This window comes from Lissotriton helveticus, chromosome 5_1, assembly GCF_964261635.1.
Source record: "Lissotriton helveticus chromosome 5_1, aLisHel1.1, whole genome shotgun sequence".
Taxonomy (NCBI): domain Eukaryota; kingdom Metazoa; phylum Chordata; class Amphibia; order Caudata; family Salamandridae; genus Lissotriton; species Lissotriton helveticus.
The window spans coordinates 1625650043-1625668697 of record NC_136065.1 but is presented as its reverse complement, the minus strand read 5'-3'; the positions used below and the strand labels follow the sequence as shown (position 1 = coordinate 1625668697).

Genomic DNA, 18655 nt, shown 5'->3' with positions numbered 1-18655 from the left:
CATTGACAATCCTACTTAAATAATTTGTTCATTCAGATGCTGCATCACACTCATAATGCCACAAATATTACCAACTGTTGGTTGTGTGGGATGATACCTGCTCACCAGAAAAAGGGAGGAACACCTTTCATTCCTCTTCCATTCTCGCACAATGGTTCTTGTCAAGCTTGGTTTGCGCATTTGTTTGCCTCTGGAAAGCCTTCAGTTAGTGGGATTAACTTTCATCTCAATAAAGTATGCTGTCAAGATAAAGATGGTTATCCTCAAGCTAAAGGGACTAAGTGGGAATGGGAAGAGTATCAACCTGACAATATTGGACCTTTTGTAATTTCTGTGACAAGAGCTAAAGCAGATTTATGTATTAGTAGTGTTGTAAGAGTTCCAGTGGGGAGAAGTGAATGTACTGTAATTCTGACAATTGAAGGAACCAATATTAGCAGCTTTATTTTGTCACATAATACATAGTTTGTTTGCGGTAATAAGGGATACTACCAACTACCTGTGGGGTGGTCTGGGGTCTGCTACGTGTCCTTTCTGTTGCCCCCTGTGTTTCTGGCACCTGCATCGTATCATCTCAACTTCAAGCTATACAATGACATTTCCAAGAACAGGAATAAGAGGACAATAAGTATGGATGAAGTTGACCAAACTGACACTGCTTTGCAACAATGTCGACTTTAACTCAGGCTTATTCTTTTTTGTGGGTGCTGCATTGAACAGCAGAAAGATAAGGCGATCGACTCGTGTTGTGTAAGCTGTTACCAATCAGACAGCTATGGTACTTGGGAACATTACAGAAGAGCTGCAAGTTGCGAGGATTGTAGCACTCCAGAATCGCATGGTGCTTGATGTGATTTTGGCTGATCAAGGGGGTGCATGTCGCATCATTGGCAGCAGTTGTTGTGTTTTCATTCCGGATCACCTGCCTTCAGTATATGATGCAATCTCTAAACTATATAAGATTGCTGCAGAGATTCATCCAGAGACTGGTACATGGACTTTTTCAAATTGGATGTGGACACTCTTTATTACTTGGGGCTGGAAGCTACTGACTATCTTAGGTATACTATTGGTGATACTATTTACATGCAGTATATGTATACATTGTGGTCCTATGCTTTGCTCTATTTGCATCACTGCTTGTACACCTGCTAAGAGAAATGTTTCAGAAATGAAAGCCCAACAAATGCTAAATAAAGAGGTCACTGAACTGAAGTGGTCGTCTGTTGTAAATTGGCAGCAATTGGGTTAGCATTAGCAGAAACCATCCTGTATTTAGAAGTTATCTTATCCGTTTTGTGGAATCCATTTTCTATTTCTGGCAGCCATCTTGTTTGCCATGTGCTACCACGTGCGTGCCATGTGCTCTGTCTTACCTTGCTGTTGTCTGCTCTTGGAATCTGCCTAGAGACAGGTTATATTTAGCTTCTTCTGCTTCGCACATGCTCAGTTGAGCTTGCAGCTGTCCATGCAGCTGCTGTTAATCTGTAATTGTCGGCAGGGTCGTGGACCAGGGTCAGCGGACTCGATAATTCTCGTCTCGGTGTCTACTCTAACCAGGGATCACACTCGGCAACTCTGGGCATTAGCTTGCCTCATCTCCACAACGGCCCCCCACATACGCCGGGGATGCCTGGTTTCACCTTGGAGATACCCAGTAGGGACCATCTCACAGGGAAAGCCAGGACGGGTTCCGCAGCGGTCTACAGCGCAGAGATACTCCTTCCGGAGTCGATTCTAGCGCTTTAGAAACCCACAATTAATTAATTAATTAATGTGTTCACCAGAATTAGCAACTGTTAGCTCTTCCCACTTGTTGACTGTGCATTTTCAGTATGACCTTATATGTACCTAAAACCTTCTTGTTGTACTTGTACCGCCTTCTTTTGAGCCCCTGTGTGGGTATAAAAGGACCAAGCTCCTTCCATTCAGTGTGCTACTTCATACATTACCGAAGGGTGTTGTGTGAATGTAGGTCCCCCTCATGAGGTTTAATAAATCTTGTATTTTCTATTCCAGTTTTTGTTCCAACTTCTATTCTATGGTCTGAGGACTCTGTGCAGAGAAGGGCGAACCTCTAGCACTGGTAGGCCTTGCTGAGGCCTACTACTACAACACACCCACAATTAGGCATCTTTAATGCCTTACAATAGAATCTCACCCACCAGATCTCTGCAAAGGTAACAAGTTAGTACATGCAGGACTACAATGGCTAGCATGTATGACACTGCCCTCAGCATCTCATGCCCAGCTTGCTGCAATGTTTAGGGATAGCCACTAGGGATAGTTAGAGGATGAAGTAACCCCAAGGTTCACCTGGTTCAGGTCTGGATAGTTCATTATTGTGGGGCACATGTGTAAGGTGCCTTCCAGCACTTTCGGTTTGAAGAAGGGCTCCATTCCTTCTGGCGATTATTCATTGACTTAACTGAAGGCAATAGCATGCCAACCTCCTGGTCCAAGATCCTAGGCTACCTGCTGATCTGGTTCTGTGAAAAGGTAATACAGATACTGAATGGAGTGTGGTAGGATGTGCAGGGGAGTGCTTGCATTAGGTGTGATGATCTGTGAGTAATTCTGTTTATGTATGATCATAGTTTGCACCACATCCTCAATGCCCACCTGGTATTACTTCAAGGGCAACGCCTACCCAGCAACCACAGACAAGGGTGTCCAGTGAGCCAACAGACTAGATCTTGTTAATATATTTTTTTGTCCCATTCCCTTCATTTTGACGGGATGCCAGAAATGCGGTCTACATCGCAGTGAGGGGTGTGGTAGAACAAGCATGAACATTGTTACCGCTGGGTTCGGGATATCTCAGGTTAGTGCATCTGACACGTTGCAGCCTGTTAGCAGTTTTAAACTACTACAACAATACCTGGAGAGGAAGGGTCATAGGGAAATTTTGAAGACCGGCCCAAGTTCACATCCCCAAATACTGACTTATAAACAACAAAACAATCCGGGGGTCTAAAGGCCAATACTATGGCAGGCTATCTACAACTTCAGAGATAAAGTGGTACCTAAGTCACGAATAAACCAAAAAATATAAAGAACTCACAACAAGAGAAAAACCCTACAGTGATATGTGGTAAGATCCAAACTCGTATATCTGGATAGCCATCAACTTCTCGTCGTGATCAGTATTATCAATTGGTCATCCAGCTAAAGAAGTGGTGTATCTCTTGATCATAGAGATCACCATTTCTATGGTAATGGGCTGGATCACGCCCACATTCACTTTGGAAAACACAATGAGCAACTAAGTAGTTGACCACCGAGAAGATAAAGTTCAGTGCAAAACACAAAAATATGTGGTGGGTTAAAATAGAGTGATGTGACACAAAATAGAGAACATTTTATTAAGGTATAGACACATCCCCTAATTAAAAACAGAACAGTGCAAAGGGCAGTTTAAAGAAATAGCTGCCAAAAAGGGCCAACATGTTTCAGCCAGTCGGGCAGCTAATCCCTAGGCTTTCTTCAGGGCCTCTGCTCTCAAGTATTGCTACTGCATAAGCACGTGATACTCCTACCCAGTGAACATATAGTGCAACTCAAAAAAATAAAACAAAATTCTTGCTATTAGTCATGCATAAAATGACGCAAAAAAGGTTGGAATGAATACAACCTGTTGTATACTAATCCTCCGCATCAAGGAATGCAGATGGCATCTACAACAAATTGAATAAAATAAGGTTAAACAAATGAATCATAAGCGTTCCTTGTTAGGTTCGTATAATGAAATATAAGTAAATGTTAAAAACTTTTATGTGCTCACCTAGCTTGACCGGGGACTGGACCTCACCTCACCTGGACCGTGCTCAGGATTAAGAGGTCCCGCTCTGTAAAAGGTAAGGTAGAAGAGGAAACTGTAGAATAGAGAAATAAAGAGCTGTAAATAAAAGACAGCCAACTGGTACATCATCAAGCACCCAGTGTGTCACAGCAACACACTCAATATTAAGACTTGTAGATCAAATCATAGTCTTAGATTAAACGGAACCAGACCCCCACATAGTATGTAACAGTGAAGGTCTGTATACCTATACATCTTAAATGTCTCATTCCAACCTAGCCTGCCTCTGAAAACAGTCGCCCACATTGGCTCCGTAGAGGCCTTCAAAAATAATCAATTACTTCATATGGACCCTGCCAAAACAAACTATGGCTCTCAATGTTCCAACCACAATGACTACAGAATGACATCATAAGTATGGCGTTTGTAGTTTATTGTAAAAAACTGAATCGAGTGAGCCATTATTTCTCCACAGTGCTTAAGGCGCCTACGCAAAAGATAATGTCAATAGATATCCAAACTGCACTCGCAGTTAAACAAGAGGCACCGATATACTCAGCAAAATACTCCGCAGTGGTCACAGAAATAATGAACTACAAAGTGACGTCATGATACTGACGTTTGTAGTTTAGACCCGAAAACTTTATTGAGTTAGTGCAAATCGCATTCTTTAAGAGGGAAATAAACTTCCAACAATAGTATGCATCCTACATAAATGACTACACCGTTATAGTTCCCTTGTTTGGCAAGGGAAAGTGGGACCAGTTATTCTCCACTCAGGACGGCAGCAGTGGGACTGCAACATGGCATAAAGGAAGGGGGCTAGATATTCTGTGCTCAGCACGGCAGCAATTGAACTAAGATATGGCATTGTGTTGCTGCTAAATAGTTCAATAAGTCCTCAAATGATCATAGTAAGAACAGCAGATCATGCCCCTCATCCAGATGTAGCGGAGAGGGACAAAACAAAGTGTCTAATTAATAAGGCACATACATTGCCAGAAAGACTAAAGGGTATTGTAAGTAACCCTATCAGCACTGAGCTCTAAAATAGTGTCAAAGTCCTAACATTAATAGAGTCCTCAGCCATATGACTATCCAGATATTCTAGGGACCCCTCATTGGTATTGATGACATAGTCATTTATTCTAATATCTATAGATCTAGGCATCCTTATATCATCATTCAGGTATCAAATGACCATATAACAGTGTAACCATGTCATGCAGTGTACTGTGTCTTATAGTGTACTGTGTATATCACGTCTCACAGGAACACTGAACTACAATCACGTTAAGAAACATGATCCCATGAAGTCTCCACGTTATGTGGACAGTGATTACTCGCCGTCTGTCAGAAGTACCACATCTAATCTATGCCTCATGTCTGTGCAGACCTCTACCTAACGGTAACTGCCTATAAGAGGACATTGACATTACAGATTGGACCACGGTATATCATCGTTGAGCCCCAGGGTATCAGTACGGAGCTTTCAATATCCATTTTTGTTCTTTAATAAACAGATATCTCGAAATGTTGCTAATGTGTGATGGTATCAAAGGTTTTTCCAATACTGTCCACTGGAAATCCTCTTCGCCATGATGCTTGTCTACAAAATGTTTCGTGAGACTCGTCATTGTCTTTTTACATCTAAACGAGCTCTTGTGTTCAAGCATCCGAATGCGCACTTTGCATGTCGTCATTACAACGTATCTGATCGAACAGGGGCAGCTCAGAAGATAAATCAAATTGTCACTATTGCAGTTTGAAAAATTGACTTGTTCCCAAGGACGATCAGTCCCTATGTCCACAGTGGTGGAATGTTTCATTTGTGGACAGATAGAGCAGCTTCCACACGGATGGTGTCCCACTACAGCTGGTAGGTTCCACAAGGTGCCTATCGTTCTTCTCGGCACATCCTTCGGGCGTGTATGTACCAGCCGGTCATGTGTGCTACTGGCCCTCTTGAACGCAAAGAGTGGTTGAGCGATCTTCTCACTGCTATGATTCAGGATACGCCAATGCCGGCGAACTATCTTTCGGATGTTGTTGGCTTTTGTACTGAAGGTACTCACAAATGTCAACCGATCCATCGGAGGTTTGGGTACGGGGGCTCGAATAAGGCTTCACGATTGTTGTTCTTGGCTCGCTTGAGCGAACGCTTTATCAGTGAATGAGGATAATGTCTTTCTGACAGTTGTTTGAACAGACCCCTCGCATGAAACCGCAGCGTACCTACAAGAATCTATACAAAGATGAACATCTAGCCCTGCATACTTTATCGCAAGATCAATCGATCATGATCAAACCTGCAGATAAAGGCAGTTCGATCGTGATTGCAGACACCACAGATTACAGGGCAGAATGCCTTCGCCAGCTAGGCGATAGATGAGCTTATGAGCCCCTCCAACAGGATCCCACTGATGACCTGATGAGACAGATTAGTATACTGGTGGGGGAGGCCCTCACTGAGGGTTGGATTATGGCACGCAAGGCACAATTTTTGCAGATGAAATTTCCGGTGATGCCGTAGTTTGACATTCTGCCCAAAGTGCAAAAGCCCCAAAGACCTCGCCCGGAAGACCTATAATCTCAGGTCAAGGCACGGTTCTTGAACCTTCATCCACTTTTGTGGATTACATTCTCAGGCCCATCGTACAGCAAATGCCCACATACTTACAGGACACGAAGGATGTGTTGCGAGTAATACCTGAGATCGAATTTGACTCCGAAAGAGACTTTTTAGTCTCTTTCGATGTAGAGTCCCTGCCCACTTCGATCCCCCAGGATGAGACCTTGGAAGTCATTACATCCATCCTGGGGGAGGCCGACTTGGACACTATAACACCTGTGCCTTTTATAATGTCCCTTGCTAAATTAGCAATGAAAGATAATTTCTTCCGTTTTGAAGGGACCATCTATCTTCAAATATCGGGGACCAGTATGGGCAGCGTTTTTGCACCGAGCTTGGCGAATCTTTATGTACATCGATTCGAACAACAACATGTACTCACACCCACCAATCCTTTCTTCACGTCTATCCGTTGGTGGAAACGTTACATTGATGATGTGTTAGTGGTATGGAGAGGCAACCATGAGTCCATCTTGGAATTTCATCAATGGCTCAATACCAGGAACCAATATCTAAACTTTACTGTAGAGATTAACAAAGAAAGATTGTCGTGCCTATATCTATCCATCTATGCAACTCCTGCAGGTTTGCAGAGCGAGCTTTACCGCAAGCCTATGGCGAGGAACTCATTACTACAGTATGAGAGCCAACACCCTAAAGCCCTCCGAGACAACTTGCCTTACGGGCAATTCTCCGCTTGCGGAGAAACTGTACGACTGATATGGCCTTCCGGAATTATGCGAGGGGTCTGTACAAACAACTGTCAGAAAGACATTATCCTCATTCACTGATTAAGCGTTCGCTCAAGCGAGCCAAGAACAACAATCGTGAAGCCTTATTAGAGCCCCCCGTACCCAAACCTCCGATGGATCGGTTGACATTTGTGAGTACCTTCAGTACAAAAGCCAATAACATCCAAAAGATAGTTCGTTGGCAATGGCGTATCCTGAATCATAGCAGTGAGAAGATCGCTCAACCACTCTTTGTGTTCAAGAGGGCCAGTAGCATATGTGACTGGCTGGTACATACGCGCCCGAAGGATGTGCTGAGAAGAACGATAGGCACCTTGTGGAACCTACCAGCTGTAGTGGGACACCATCCGTGTGGAAGCTGCTCTATCTGTCCCCAAACAAAACATTCCACCACTGTGGACATAGGCACTGATCGTCCTTGGGACAAGTCTATTTTTCAAACTGCAATAGTGACAATTTGATTTATATTCTGACCTGCCTCTGTTCGACCAGATACGTTGGAATGACGACACACAAAGTGCGCATTCGGATGCTTGAACACAAGAGCTCGTTTTGATGTAAAAAGACAATGACGAGTCTCACGAAACATTTTGTAGAGAAGCATCATGGCGAAGATGATTTCCAGTGGACAGTATTGGAAAAACCTTTGATACCGTCACACATTAGCAACATTTCGAGATATCTGTTTATTAAAGAACAAAAATGGATATTTAAGCTCCTTACTGATACCCTGGGGCTCAACTATGATATACCGTGGTCCAATCTGTAATGTCAGGGTCCTCTTATAGGCAGTTACCGTTAGGTAGAGGTCTGCACATGTCAGGGTCCTCTTATAGGCAGTTACCGTTAGGTAGAGGTCTGCACATACATGAGGCATAGATTAGATGTGGTACTTCTGACAGACAGCGGGTAATCACTGTCCACATAACGTGGAGACTTCATGGGATCATGTTTCTTAACGTGATTGTAGTTCAGTGTTCCTGTGAGACGTGATATACACAGTACACTATAAGACACAGTACACTGCATGACATGGTTACACTGTTATATGGTCATTGTGGAGAAGTGTGGCTCAAATGGTTGGAGCGGCAGACCCTGATGCAGAGGTCTGGCCCGGGACCAGGGTTCAATACCCGCCTTGGCGGGTCTTGGGCTCAATTTCCTCGGACCTGATAATTCTCGCCTCGGTGCCTATTCTAATCATGGGTCCCACTCTGCGACTCTGGGCAATAGCTTGCTTAATCTCCACAACGGCCCCAAAAGCGCTGGGATGCCTGGTTTCACCCTTGGGGTGCCCAGGAGTGGACACTCACAGGGAAAACCAGGAAGGGTTCCTAAGCGGTATACGGACAGCGCCGGGACACTACCTCAGGGAAGTAGCTGTGTGCTCTATAAATACCGGTACATTTACATTTACATTTGGTACCTGAATGATGATATAAGGATGCCTTGACCTATAGATATTAGAATAAATGACTATCTCATCAATACCAATGAGGGGCCCCTAGAATATCTGGATAGTCATATGGCTGATTACTCTTTATTAATGTTTGGACTATGACACTATTTTAGAGCTCAGTGCTGATAGGGTTACTTACAATACCCTTTAGTCTTTCTGGCAATGTATGTGCCTTATTGATTAGACACTTTGTTTTGTCCCTCTCCACTACATCTTGATGAGGGGGCATACATGATCTGCACACAAATAACTTCACACTAGTGTATTGTGCCTGTAGCCAGACTGGAGCTAGGGCAGGGAGGCAGGAAATTCCCAACACTTTTGAAAGGGGAACTTCCAGAAACTTCTCCTACTTCGAAGGATGTACCAGATATAAAAATAGAGCCCTCAGACACCCTCTTCAGTACACTTCTTGATCTATGGAACACTCAGAAGAACTACTGATGTGCTGCTCTGTTGTAAGAAGGACTGCTCTTCTGCCCTGCTGCCTGAGTGAGACACACTGGACATGCATCTTGAACCCACAAACACCAGAGTGACACTGAGGGCAAGTTGACTGGCCTCCTGATCAAAGCCTCAAGGATAGAAAAGGCCCCAACCATCCCGAACCCTGCACCTGGACTCTGCCTGCTGTGAGTCATAACTCCACCAATTGGTGCCCTTCCAGTCCGTAACCCTTGGAAATGGGGCTAAATTGCTCTACCAGCCCACCTGTGGTCTCATCAGAACTGACACAGCTGAACGCAAATTCAATGCAGCTCTTTGCAGCGCCTCATGAGAACCAAGGCAGCCTCATCACAAGCCAGCATCACAGCCAGCCCAGCTCATCAGAACTGCAGACTTGTGGTACATCTTTGACGTTTACCTTGCACCCTTTCATCGGAACCAATACAGCGTGATTCAACCTCAAATCACGCCTGCATTGCACACCTTACTGCTCACCGGAACTGCAGCTGCGTGATGCCCCCTCGACGTGGACCCACATTGCTTCACACGATCGATGCTGCATAGCACAGCACTCCACAACCAGGATTTACAGTACATTTCTCAGCAATACTAATTTGGTTCCTGTATCTGGCTCACGCTCCAATGCAGTCAGCTGAATTTGTGACTTTGTTCTGGTCCGGCGCCGACAGATAACCACAGTTGGCACTTTGTGCTTTTAAGCATTATTTTCACCTAAATCTTTAAAATTGCATAGCTCCAGTTCTACTAATTGGACATTTGTTGTTTTGGTGTCAAATAACTTATTACATTGTTCTCTATTTTTCTACAATGATGTGGGATTTGTCTTGAGTTGCGTTTTCACTCTATTACTGTTTGAAGTGCTGCATAAATACTTTACAGATTGCCTCAAAGTTAAGCTGGACTGCTTTTGTGCCGAGCTACCAGAGGGTTCAGCACAGGTTAATTTGGCGTTTGCTTGTGTTTCACCCTGACGAGAATTGTGGTTGCTGCTTGAGTAGGGTTTCACTCCCCTCAACTAGTAATCCAATTTCTCACAGCGTGTAAATTAGTGTGCACTTTGTGGGCTATTGATTTATATTAATACGTATTTTAAATTGAAAGTTTGTGTGTGTGAGTCAATGTACGTGTGTTTTCACGCTTGGCAGTGCAAGCCAAATTTCTAAGCCAATAAAAGGACCATTGGATAATGCCAATTATCATTACCACTCAAAGTATGTGAAACTGCGGCCGTACAAAGGTACAGCTGACAGAGGTCCCTCTCTGTCTCAGTGGCAAATGTTTTGATTGGATTACAACAGAGGTGTGAGTGGGACACAGGACTGGAAGCACCTTGCTATAAAGCACTGTGCTATATGCACATTACAAGTAGGGGGAAAAGGGTTTATGAGGGGATCATCAATGCACGATTAGCAGAGAGAGGGCTCCAGGTCCCCCTTTAGAATAAAACATGCTCCAGAAACCGAAAGTATGACAAAGTTGCTCTTAGGTGCCACGATGCATTTGGTTAAATGACATTGACTAGAGAAGATAAGGGCACTAGGAAGCCAAGGCCCAATAGCATGATAGGCCTATTTGACTGAGGTGCTGGTCTTGACTCCGTGCTTTTATTTCATGTGAAAAGAATGAAATGGCCATCTACTGGCTTTATCACTGCAAGAACACTTTCACACCCCGCCTGTGAAGACTCTCAGCTCAATAGCCGCTGAGAGGGTGGATCAGGCTGACCAGCACTGGCAGTGTAGTGGATTACTTTTTAGGCAGAAGTGCACATTGTGCAGAAGGTGAAAGCTGTCACTCACAGTCAGGGGATCCAATGGCTGAAGTAGGTTTACCCATCACCCCATGCTGTATGTTGTGGTGGACAGAAGCAGAGGGTGAATGGCAAGTGAAGTGACAAGTGCACAAAGAGGACTGACAAAAAGGCCCAAAATGTAGGTATAATGTATCATATTTTTTATCCTAAAAGCAATAGTCTCTGACAATACAGCTAAAGAAGTCTCAAAGATCAAACCAAAAAATCAGTACAGCTTCCTAAGTGCACCTCAATTCGGATTGGAAGCACCAGGTCAAAATCCAGAGATAGAGAGAGAGTGTATCAGTCAGAGCACCTCAGTAAGGATCTGCAGGCTGCAACACCACCTGTACTCAGGGGCAAACATCTCAGCACTCTCTACTGTTCCAAGATTGGGAAGCAGGCAACCAGCACACAGCTCTGCCAGTAAACATCACTTCTAATTCTCAACACCATCTCTTCCCTCACACCCCTGCACCTCAGTTCATACCATGCACTTCTCTGCTCCTTGCTAACAGGTCTGTTCTTGCCTTGCATTGCAGGTAGAAGCTGTGATTAACCCGTCCTTCCTGGCAGGACTGCTGTCCCCAAAACAGAAGAAAGATCCTCTCAGTTCCACTGAGGAGCTGGACGAGGAGGAAGGCCTGAGCATCGATGAGGTACTCAGAGTTTTCTCTGATGTGGAATGAGTGGTAAGAGCCCTCAAGCCCAACTATCATGCAGAAGGTGGTGTGGATGTTAACAGCCTTTTGCAACTATGCTCCTACGCAGGGATTCCGATAAATAGAGAGCCAATGGTATGATACACACAGCCTTCTCTTGACATTCCTCTATGGAGAGGCAAAACATTGAATGAGAATGCAGACTGAATATGAATTTCACTTTTTTAGAGGACAGATTGAGTGCATCATGACTAAGGGGCTCATTAAGATATCGGTGGGTCCGACACAGACGGCTCGTCTGACCCACCGACATCGGCCCCTGCGGTCTGCCCACTGCGTTACGATGTGGTAGGTGAAGGGACCGTCCGCAGCCCTTCCAACGCCTGTCGGTGCATTGGAGGGTCAGTAATTCCTACAATAAGGGCGGTGCCTGCCCCGGCACCACCTGTAGGGCTTAGAATGTCCCTTTCCGCCTGCCCTCTCATGACGTTTCACCCACCATGAAAAGGCAGACAGAAAGTGACTTCTCCCCTGGTCCTCTGCTATGAGGCCTGGGGGCACCTCTGGTGTCCCTGTAACCATCCCTGAACTATGTTTCAGGCACCGCATGGTGCCTGCTACATGGTGCAGGGATGTATTTACAGTGTTTATTTTCTTTTGGGCCTGTGCTACAGTCTGCAGCACACGCAGCAATAGAAAATATACATATTGCAACCACCCTAAAGGCGGTCACATTGTAATCAGGGCAACGGGACTGCCGACTTGTAGTTGGGCGGCCCTGCTACCGCTATGGTGCCGGTCGGACCAGAGCCCAACCAGCAACAAAATCAGGGCCCTTACTCTCTGTTGTCCAGATAAAGCTTTACCAAACTCGTAGCTGCAACATGGTCTAAATAATTCCCATCTCAACAATATAGATGCAACTGTAGTTGCATTTCCATTTCAGAAGGATAAAAAAATAAACACATTTCAAAAAGATTTTGTTATAATTAGCCCTCTCTTATTCAACCCCCTTTTCCTTCACTGTCCCGTCTCCCAATTTCCCTGCCTCCCCTTCTTCTGTCACCTTTGGAATGTTCCTCTGCCTAGATTCTAAACGTACAGTTTAACAGCCAGTTGAGATTGTAAGCTCACGTGGCAGGAGGTCGTATTGCCTTTTTTCCAATAAAGTTATTTGGAAACTACTTCTGACTTCATAACAGATCTCCTTTCCATTAAATAGTGAAGAGACCTAGCATGCACTTCCACAACCATTCCCAAAAATATTGAAGTGGTCCCAAGCAAGGCATTATCTTTATTCACAAGGACTAGAACATAAACATTCACCAAACTAGACACATTAGATCATTAAAGAACCAGGAATTAAGACTTCTAGTGTTACTTGGTGTCTGACTCGGTTAGAAGATTCCTCTTCACACTTTCTTGAGGTTTGTTCAGGGGCGGCTCCTCCGCTGTGGTGGAGGAGCATTGCCCACTGAAGAATGAAATGATAAACAATTTTATTATATTTGTATTTTTCTTACCTTATTGCCAGCCTAGCCGAGCCGAGGGCAGGGGCGGTGCCATGCTGACGGGTGTCACGTCAGCAATAGGTGGTAGGCACTTATAAGTGTGCATGTCAGTTTGGCCAGTTGTCTTAGGCCTGGAAAATAGACATGTGCATTCAGGTTTCTCCAACCCAGATGTGTTGTACAGCCGGGTTGGAAAAAAGCTGCAAGCTCCCTGTGCCGGAGTGAGTGTTAAACCAGCCCACTCAGGCCAATCCCGGTGCTGCTCTCATGTTAGCAATAGCATGAGAACAACGTCTGGATTGGATGGGGAGCCTGTGCAGTGACGTGCATCCACTTTTGGGACAAGAGGAGCAACGAGGTGGCCGGCAGCGGGAGCAGACAGGCAGATTAGTCTTTTTATTTTTTTAATTGCAAGCCCCTCCCCTCCCCTCCCCCTGCTCGACCACTTTATTATAGCAGCAGCTGCTAGTGGATTTGTTGTGCCAGAGTAGAAGCTGGAAGTATTAAACTGAGATAAACTCTCTTCCCAAAGCTTTATTACCTAACATATCCTTGTGAGTATTACAGGGAACCAGTAATATCAGTCAGGTCTTGAATAATGTTTTTGTGCCTTTTTTTTTTTTTAAATTCGAAGAATAGCCTAGTACCTCTGTTATGAAACCTCTGCAGCCTTTGAAGAGCACATAAAGGAACTCTCATCAGGCTTCCTGTCAGAGATGTTGCTAACAAAGAGACAGTGGGGGGGAACATGGCGGCCGGAAGCTAACGTTTGTGGTCGAGCTCCCCTCGAGTGCGTTACCAGCTCCCTCCTTGGAGCCCGGCGAGCACTTTATATGATATTATAAATAGAAATTAACGGATCCCCCCGCTTCCCTAGCTTGGAATTTATTTTCTTTTTGCTATTTTTTTTCTTGTTACCTTGAAAAGGTATTGCTGGCTTCTTCTTATTTTAAATTTTCTCTCGGATGTAGCCTTTTTCTCCCTGGATGGTGTCCGACTTTCAAGGCAGCTGGGCGCCGCAGGAGCCTGCGTTGCTGCGGTTTGTCGGCGCGGCGCGGGAGTGGAGTCAGCGAATCCCCGGCTTGCAGCTCTGAGACTTCGTTGGCAGAGTCAGCACCTGTGACCAGGGGCGCAACTAGGTCTTAATTTCGGGGGGGGCTAACATGGCAGATGAAAGGGCGTGGCTAATGTTAATCAATGGGGCGGAGCTAAAATGGCAGATAATCAGGATCGGTTAATGCTCAGGTCAAGCTGAGAAAAAAATGTGGTGAATTCTGCTTTTGAAACTGGACAACAATTAAAGCACACATTTTTGTTAATTTGATGCATTTATATGCTATTTTCTTATGAAAAAAGAACAGAATGTACTGAATTAAAAGGCCAATTTAATATATTTTACTACAAAGCACTTTAGGAACACATTATAACCAATTTTCACAATGCCATTTCAAGGCGACGACCCTTTTTCGCCAGTTCATTAACAATTGCTTCTATAGGAGGACAATGTGCACGTGAAATGTTTATCATTGCAAGTCCAGAGAGTCGTTCTTGCCCCATTGTTGACCGAAGATAGGTTTTCAGTCTGCGAAGACAACTGAAGCACCTTTCTGGGGATGCGGTTGTCACTGGCAAAGTGGCAAATAATTTTAGCAGGCAGTATATGTTGGGATAGAAGTCAATGTGAGCATGAGTTAAGGTATCCATTATATTCCCTGGCCTTTCTTCAATAGGTACCTTCAGCCATGTCATTACCCACATGTCATATTCATTTTTAAGATCCTCGCGTGTACCAGGTAAATCGTCCTCATATATGTCAAGAGCATCCTTCAAATTTTTAAAAGACTCTTGGGTAACAAATCTTGGTACCAGATACTGCATTGTACAGGCCTTTTTCACATGCTGGCTGAATCTTTCTGACAATTCATACAATAAATTGTCTATAAATGGTAAAAATATTGAAATCCTAAAGTAAGCTTCAGGATCACTAGTCTTGTAATTGGCCCGTTGTGTCTGCCTGCCAGTAAGGCGTGGCATTGTCAGAGGTTCCCCTGCTGTGGTTTGGGCTTTAATGAAAATCTCATGAAATGCGTCTTCAGCTTTGTCTCTGCTTTCTTGAATCACCTGCTTGACTGTTTCAATCTGTCCTATGCACTCCAACATATCTGTATTAGGATTTTGGAGTGCAGCTGAAACAGGAAGCAGTAGCCCAGAAAATCGTGCCAGGATGTGTAATGCAACAATGAAGTTATGGGACTGAACAGCTGCGAGAAATTGCTCAGCCTTGGAAGAGGCATTGTGATCTTGCCAATCCGAGATCTCAAGCAAAGAGTCAACCACAGCTGGGTACATATCAACAAAACGAACAACCGATGCATTCCTTTCAACCCACCGTGTCTCACATAAACCACTTAACAGTTTCATTTTTGTATCTGGCAAAGTAGCAAATTTCGCCTTTAGGACAGCCATCCTTTTTGCAGAGCCTCTTACAAAATTAGACACTTCTTTAAGTGTTGAAAGACAATTACGGATTTGACGTATTTCACATGAATGTCCAATCACAAGATTCAGTGAATGACTTCCACAATGTACATAAAATGCCTTTGGCACACGCTCTAAAACTAGCGCTTGTGCACCTTTAACAGAACTTTTCATTGCAGCACAACCATCGTATGCTTGCCCACGTATACGATCTAAATTCAGGCCATAGGTTTCTAAGGAAGTGAGAATTTTCTTTCCAATTTCAACCCCTGTTCCATCCTGAAGCTCTTCGAAGCCAAGGAATTCTTCATACACAGATGTACCTTCTATAAAACGAATTACTAGAACAAGTTGCTCGATAGTGGCACTGTCAGTTGTTCCATCTGCTAAAATGGCAAAAAATCTTGCATTGTTTGCGCGCTCCACCACTCTATTTCTCATTAGAATGTTACAAGCAGAGATGATATCATTCTGAATCTTCCAACTTGTATAAGTTGCATTAGAGGGACACGTTGCCAGATGCCATGCCAGAACTTCATCACCAGCTTGAAGTCGTAGGCGCAGAGCAGCACGGAAATTGCCATCATTCTCTTCGGGTTCCTTTGAAGTAATAGGTTGTCCACTGTCTCTGTGTCCTCGAAGAGCTATACCTTGTTTTGCACAATGGAGTACTGATTCCACTATTGGCACAAGTCGTTTTCTGTTTTCCAAAATAGTTTTCTTCCAGTTGCTCTCGATCATAGTTGTAACAGCAACAGACTTTCCTTCAAAAATAGATGAGAAGTTAGCTGCCGCTGTCATACTCTCTTTGTGATACAAGGAAGAAGCATGGAAACGAAAATCACTTTGAGCATGTTTCCATTTTGTTATGGGCCGAAGCACTAATTTCCCCACAGCTTGATGAGAACCTCTTCCAACTTCTTTACGGGCAAAGAGTATACACATCTTGCATAAGGCCCCCTCAAGTTTAGCACTGTAGGCAAGCCATGGGCGATAGGTTTTCAACCATTCATGTTGAAAGCGACGTGCTTGATTTCCCTCTTGAACAACTGGAAACTTGTATGATGTCTCTGGCGTCCAGGAAGAGTGCAAAAGTTGGTAGCGTAACTCATTTGGGATTGATGATGAAACTGTGCTGAGTCTTGAGACATCTATATATACTCCTATATCTAGGATGGATGAACTCTTTGACTTTTCCAAACATGGACTACTAGTCGCTGGCATACCAGTGGTTGTATATGCAGGAGACTCAGAATGAAGAAATGCTGAATGTTCTTCAGGAGTGTAGCCGGAAGCTGGCAGGGCAGGTTTTTCACCTGAATCAGAACATGCTGTCAAAGGGTCTTGAGCGGCTGGCTGACGAGTGAAAAAATCCTCTATCTTTCGCCGCTTAACATTTTGTGGTCCAAAGCCTCTGGTGTTCGGCATCCTGCTGTATGCGGATAGCGATCTCTAGTGAAATATAAAAAAGGCCCTCAGGTCACTTACTTAATTATTACAAAACTACGGGGGAAAGAATACTGTAATTTTGTACAATAAACCAACATTAAAAAGCCAAGAAATACAAGTTAAACACCCAGTACCTCTCTAAATTACCCTAAAACTCTTTAAAGAAGCAAGCTAGAAGTAGCCTGATTTTCTGTACAATTATGATACCACACACTTACCACATGTCTAAAACTTCAATGAAATGGCTGGAATTTCTTATAATATGAAAATGTCCAATGCAAATCAGCCCCAAACAATTATGCAAAACCATCTGGATACATAATTATAAGATTACAGTTTCTAATGTTTGACGCAAAGACTTGTGCCCTCTATGCTTTCAATGTACGCTTACCTACAGAAAGAACAGGCCTCACAAATATTTAGGCCCAGATTTACTAAGCTTTCATGCACCACAACTTGGCAAGGGAACATGTTGTGCTGTGTTGCATCAAAGGCAGAGAGCAGAAATGTGCCATATTTACAAAAATATGACACATTTCTGCTGTCTCCCTCAACTGGTGCTGCATAGTGCCAATGCAGACATCATGGTGCAACGGTGCCTGCGTTATGAGCAAGAATTTTACTGAGAAGGAAGGAATACCTGAATGCAGCTCACATGGAAAAAGGAAGCAACAAGGATAAATAAAGATATTTCCCCTAGTAACGCCTGGGCCTGGAAGGCGCACCATTTGGAAGCATTCCCAGGTGTACTGGCCGAAGTAACTGTGGGATTGTGTCAAAATCCATTGACAGATGTGTGGGAATGCCCTAGCTCCACCCATGGAACAACTTCCCAACGCAAGGTAACTCAAGGCAGCTCAATGCTCTGCCTCTCATTACTCTGGAGTTACTAAACCACGCAAAACCACAATAAGTGGTCTTTGTGTAAGTTAAGTGAATCCCAATTAAATGGGTAAAATTATGGCAGCGTAAAAGGAAATCAGAATGGATGGATACAAGGGTGAAACTATAGTAAATCTAAATGTGAGAGGATGGATGCGTTGGTGAAGGGATGGTAGAGTGAATAGATATCTGAGATGGTGGCTAAAAGGATCGGTGTAAGGTTGGCAGAGTACATTGAAATCAGAAAGGATGGATGGTTGGATTGATGGATGAAAGGATAGCAGATCGTATAACACACACCTACCCGATGTACCAGCAGGTTACAGAGTTCATTGAAAAGTGTGTTTACCAAATGTGGATATTATGCTCTCACAATTGCGATATTAAGGAGTGGTGCACATCAGCAAGCAACGTAAATACCCTCTAAATAGCTCAATACCACAATATGATTGCATGTATCAAGTCAGGATAGAGGCTCACACGTGGAACCCTTAATTGCCTGAGCTCTGCGCTCTCATGTAAAAGTCCAACCCTAGTAACGTTTGAGTAACCAAGATGGTGTTTTCAAATACACCGCCTGCTTGACATGCATTTTTGATACACTGCATTACCTGCAGGAAAATCTCACATTCGAAGAGCCAATCAACATACTTTGGACATGCTTAAAAAAAGTGTGTGTGTTGGGCCTCATCAATAATCTGAAACTTATTGAAACCGAAGAGCACCTGCTAGCGGAAACTTCTTGACACCCGAAATTAAAGTTACTGA

At 44.0% G+C, this 18655-nt stretch overlaps 1 protein-coding gene across 3 annotated transcripts in view; it reads left to right on the top strand.

Annotated features, from left to right (window-relative positions):
- The window catches only part of NUTM1 (NUT midline carcinoma family member 1), a 380268-nt gene that overhangs the window by 189823 nt on the left and 171790 nt on the right, over nucleotides 1-18655 (top strand). For 2 of the 3 annotated variants that reach the window (XM_078644818.1, XM_078644817.1), the window contains exon 5: nucleotides 11448-11564. The exons of the other annotated variant lie outside the window; for it this stretch is intronic. In XM_078644818.1, coding sequence (XP_078500944.1) covers nucleotides 11448-11564 — 117 coding nt within the window. The remainder of the gene's footprint in view (nucleotides 1-11447; nucleotides 11565-18655) is intronic. 3 annotated transcript variants of the gene reach the window in all.